At 48.1% G+C, this 4,831-nt stretch overlaps 1 protein-coding gene across 1 annotated transcript; it reads right to left on the bottom strand.

The window, feature by feature from the left end:
• Positions 1-798: 798 nt before the first annotated feature.
• BO79DRAFT_280700 (uncharacterized protein) lies at positions 799-3,093 on the bottom strand (the record flags this gene model as incomplete). Its single annotated transcript, XM_025688074.1, has 5 exons — positions 799-1,379; positions 1,435-1,656; positions 1,723-1,851; positions 1,907-2,292; positions 2,355-3,093. 5 exons carry the CDS (start codon positions 3,091-3,093, stop codon positions 1,215-1,217), a joined length of 1,641 nt encoding a protein of 546 aa, XP_025533646.1. The 3' UTR covers positions 799-1,214.
• Between the last annotated feature and the right edge of the window lie 1,738 nt (positions 3,094-4,831).

Below are 4,831 nucleotides of genomic sequence, written 5' to 3'. Positions count from 1 at the left end.
ACCATCAAGCGAATACTACTTACATACATAGTAGATATATTATACCATGATAATATCAATTTCCAACCTTACTACTAGTACTTACTACTATCCTCCCCCCGGAACATCCATTACCCGCCACCACCACCACTTCTCACCCATGCCAAGAAGGGGGAAACCAGCCCACCCACCCCAAACACCTAAAGCGGTATAGCGCACTGGGGCAGGACGCGTAAGTAGAACTAAACCCAAGAAAGGAAAAAGACGAAATTGGGAGAGTCGTGCAGAAAATAGGTATCCACTATCTATTCAGCATCCACAGGAAGATAAATTCCCAATGTAAAAATAGATTTTGATTATTACTCGTAGTCTAGCCCAGGTAGGACAGGTGGTCAGAACTATCTGTTAACTTGCCCCTCATGTATGGGCGATGACGATTGAATGGGGTATGATGGCGATGAGGGTGGTTTGTTTCATGGATAGTAGATACTCTGTAGTTATCTAGGATTATGCTAGTATTGAGGTGATACTAAGGTAATAATGGTGATGTCTGGGTTTGTTTTTTGCAGTAATGATAGTATCTTTCAGGGAAGAGGGATACATACATCTATATGGTTACATAACGCAAGTTGGCAGCTTCGAATTCCATCCGCTTCAGCCTTATTGTCGGTCGAGTTCGCTTCTTATCCGAGCAACCCAGTCTACACCGTCACTCCTCTACACTACACTACACTACACCATCATTACTGAATTTTCTGCAGCTTGCGTGTCGACTGGGCTCATTGGGATGGATGACGACTAGCCTCACGAGATCTCACCCTTCATTGGGTCCGGACACCAACTCCGCCCCCCATGCTTTACGTCCCATCCACGCAACAGGTTGAGGCAAAATGGCTGAGCCCTGCATGGCGTATGAGAATCTTGAATACACCTCCGACCATATGACACCTCATAGGGATGGAATCCCAAGCAAGTCAATTTTAGCATTAGAAGCTCACTTTTCCCCGGTACGGGCCAAATTCTCCGGTGCAGCAAGGAGGTCGACGTATCATCACTCAATCAATCCTATCCCCTCACAGCAGTTCCCATGACCCTCTCTGTCTGTCCTTGACTAGGCGTGATATCAACTGTCGTCGGTGCTTTTTGTTTTTCAGCTGTCTCCCCACCGCGGATGACATGCTCCTATCCACCCTGCTGTCATCCCAACCGTTCCCTCTCCACACAACACGCCATCATCAACAATTACCCTGCGAGCTTAATTGCTGGGTTAAACCTAGAATGGTTGGGCCATAGTCCTTGACATCAACCTCAACTTTCTCGTATAACTCATCCGTCATGAAGGTGACGTAGCTATCGAACTCCATGGCCTCCTTCAGGTACGGGTTGACCGACGCTCGGGTCTGTCTAGGTGTTAACGATGGCCAGCGCAACAGGGCTACGTGAGTGCATACGTACATCCATGCATGGTTCGGAGCGGTGGTCATGTGGAGCTGCCATGCTTCCTCTACCACCGGGTACCGGTGGATTTGCCGATGGCATAGAAGCAATTAAATTGAATCTATTGGCGTTCTGACTCTTCTGAAAACGCATATTTCGAAGTAGCCCTGAAATGGCGGGCCCCTCCCGCACCATGTGTTCTTGCGGAGGATTGTGTTCATGACCATGGTTTTGGACTCCCTGTGGATGACGGAAGGGCATCAGACCTTCAACTGTCTATCTAATCCTCGAAAGATCGGCACCTACCTCTGCTGGAGCAGCTAGCGAGGAATTCACAGCCTGATGTGTTACCGTTCCCCCATGGCCTTGCTCAGGTAATAACGACGCCTGCTCAGTCTGAGTCTGCGTACCATGCGAGACTATATTCCTAGGAGCCTTGCTCTTTGTTAGCTGAGTCTATCTTATCCGCTCTCAGGTATGCTGGGCCTACTTTTCGAATGGGGTTGGACCGATGTGCTCCGGTGGACCTTGGCCTCGCACTGTTCTGCAATTTAGTGGGAAGTGCTACTGGAGCTTTTGTAATCTCTGCACCCGATCTTTCACCAGGGCCATTGTGATGGACGGCAGCAGACCCCGGCAACGAGAGGTTGGCCCGCTGGCCGCGTGTCTTCCTGGTCGAAATATCTGCACCGGGCATCTTGATCACCTCCAGCGCCGCCTTTGGTGTGGAAGAGGGCCGTGCAGGAAAGTCAACTAATTGTGTTTGTTGCGCAGCTAGATTAACACATGTGGATCCTGAGCGGATCTCGAGATCAAGGCTCGGACGGAGATCCGAATCTTGCACTTTAATTGTCGACCACGTCTGTCTCAGGTTCTCTAAAAATAGCCAAGTTAACACTTGCTGGCTGTGAGTCCCGAGAATGGTATTTGAAGCTCACCTACTTCATCCGGTGTGTCTATGAAATTCAGCAAGCTACCTGCCAACTGAGTGCTGCATGAAAGAGTTTCTCGATTCAGTTCCCTGATGCCAAGGAGAAGCGGGTGAGAAATTGAGGGACGATGTGGTACTATCAAGCACCTTCCACCATTCTTCGAGAAAACACTAGCGGGGATATTGATGGATGGTACGGTTGCTATAGTGAGAGGCTGGCAGGTCAGTGAATGAGGATGCAGCCTTTCACGGCCCCGCTTTCCCGGTGATTGACCGGAGAGTTGCCTGCTGTCAATAGTCTTCAATGAGAGTTGATGCGTAGTCTCTGTCACATGGTGCTCTTCACCTGTTCGAGAGGACTTTTTGGACAGGGGCCCACGGAGACCTGATGAGCAGGTGCTCATGGTCCGCATCTCATCTTGCACCACCACAGACAATGAGTCATCTGGTTCATTGAACAAGGAGGATAATCCTGAATGGCCAACTTCAAAGTCTTGATTCGACTGCCAGGAACCTTGACTAGGAGAGTCGGGGCCCGAGCTGCAGACGGAACCGCCCGGAGAGAGGTTGTAGGGCGAAAAGAAATCCGAACCCAAGAAGGCTACACTATCATCACTATAGCTGTCACGGTCGAGGTCTTGCCGATGCCACTCGGCCATGCGAGAATGGCGAATAAGCAGCCTTTCCAGATGATAGCGGAGATCCTCATCGCCCAGAGCAATACGTGTAGGCTTGTATCGAATCATGGTAGTGATGTAGGATATCTTAGGACGATAGTAGATGAGAAATGATATAGAAAAACAACCGTGATTAGAGCAACAGGAACAACTATATGTGCTCTTGTGAGTTTATCTATCTTTCTCTTTCATGAAGTGTGTAGAGGCGGGCAGAAGTATGCAGCTATTTCTGATGGGGACGGGGAATCATCTGGCTAGACTACGAGGTTACGAGAGGCGCATCAGGAAAGAGCATCCGGATGGCAAGTGCGATGGAGAGATACGACTTCTATCAAGCCAGCTGAAATGGTTTTTCTATATATATTATCGTAGGTGAGTTCGTGTTTCCAGAGTGATGGTAGAATGGACTGAATCTAGCATCAGTAGGCTGGTGGTGGAGAGTGATATTATTAATAGTTGAAGAATCTGTTCTATAATAGGCATCAAGATGGGGACTGCGAAAGAGACGGTGTAGTAGTATAGAAGATGGAGCAGGAGATGGTAGCGAACCACGGTACTGTCTCTCGGTCTCGAACGGATCAGTGGATAGCAACATCAAAGAGGCTGAGCAGAGTCACGATCTCGAAAGTGAAACAGAAGGATATAAATATTCCAAGTAGACAATGTAGAAGATAAAGTAGTGATGGTAAATGGTTTAGTCGGAATGTGAGTAAGAGACACAGATGGAGAATGGGGCTTACAGGGCCTAAGAGATCTACATCTCCAGGGCATCCGATTGAGCTGTGCAGAGAGAAAGAGAGCGAAAGGCAGGATCCATCGGCCAGGCTGCATTATTCAAATGCCCATTGGGATGCTGATTATTATTATTTTTATTCTTAATTATTCGTATGACACGATTCTTATTTTTGTAGAGTAAGAGAGAGACAAGGCCATGGCAGGTTTAAAAATAAATTGCAGGATTAGAATAAGATAATGATGATGATGATGATGATTGTTGTTTAGTTGTAGGCAGAAATTCTCCCTCTTGGAACTACTCTTTCCTTTCCCGTATGTAACTCTCTACTACTACCACCACCACCACTTAACTATTACTATTACTACCAAGTAAACTACTACTGCTACTTACTACTTACTACATCGATCCCCTTTATCCCCTTTCCCTCATCAATCGTATTATTATTCTTCTCCCATCTCGACTCTCTCTCACTCTCTTTCTCTCTCTCTCTCTCTCCCTCTCCCTTTTCCCTTTTACCCACCCCCTGCTATTTTCCCTATTATTCCAGTTCACCTCTGTCAGTTCTATTTACATCCTGAGTGTCCCATAATCCATTGTGTTTGGGGTTCCGGCCAGAGTTGTTGTTTCACATCCCCAATGCATCATTTGCTACTCCTCCGACCGCCGCCATAGTCCCCCCCCCGTCCGGCTCTCCCCTCTCTAACCAACCAACCAACTAACTCTAACTAACTCTCTCTCTCTCTCTCTCTCTCTCTCTCTCTCTCTTCCTCGCTCTCTCTCGACTCCATCCCATCTCATCCCATCGGGGAAGCTCCTTTTCCTTCCCAGCTTCCCTCTCCTCTTCTTTTTCTTCCTTCCCCCGCTCGTTTCTTTTTTTACGTTCGTTCGTTCTTCTCTTCCTCTCTCCTTTCTCTTTTTCTCCTCCCCCTTCTCGACCTTCTGCTTGGTGCCACGCTGGTGCCTTGCCAGGTCACTATCCCGCCATCTTAATCTCTCTCCGTCTTTCTGCCTCCTTCTTGTTCTTCCCCCCAAATCATCATTCTCCCTCAACTTCCGCCCGCACTTCCCCCC

The sequence above is a fragment of the Aspergillus costaricaensis genome, assembly GCF_003184835.1.
Source record: "Aspergillus costaricaensis CBS 115574 unplaced genomic scaffold BO79scaffold_83, whole genome shotgun sequence".
In the NCBI taxonomy this organism is placed as follows: Eukaryota; Fungi; Ascomycota; class Eurotiomycetes; order Eurotiales; family Aspergillaceae; genus Aspergillus; species Aspergillus costaricensis.
The sequence above is the reverse complement of the archived record's forward strand: the minus strand, read 5'-3'. Positions and strand labels throughout refer to the sequence as shown.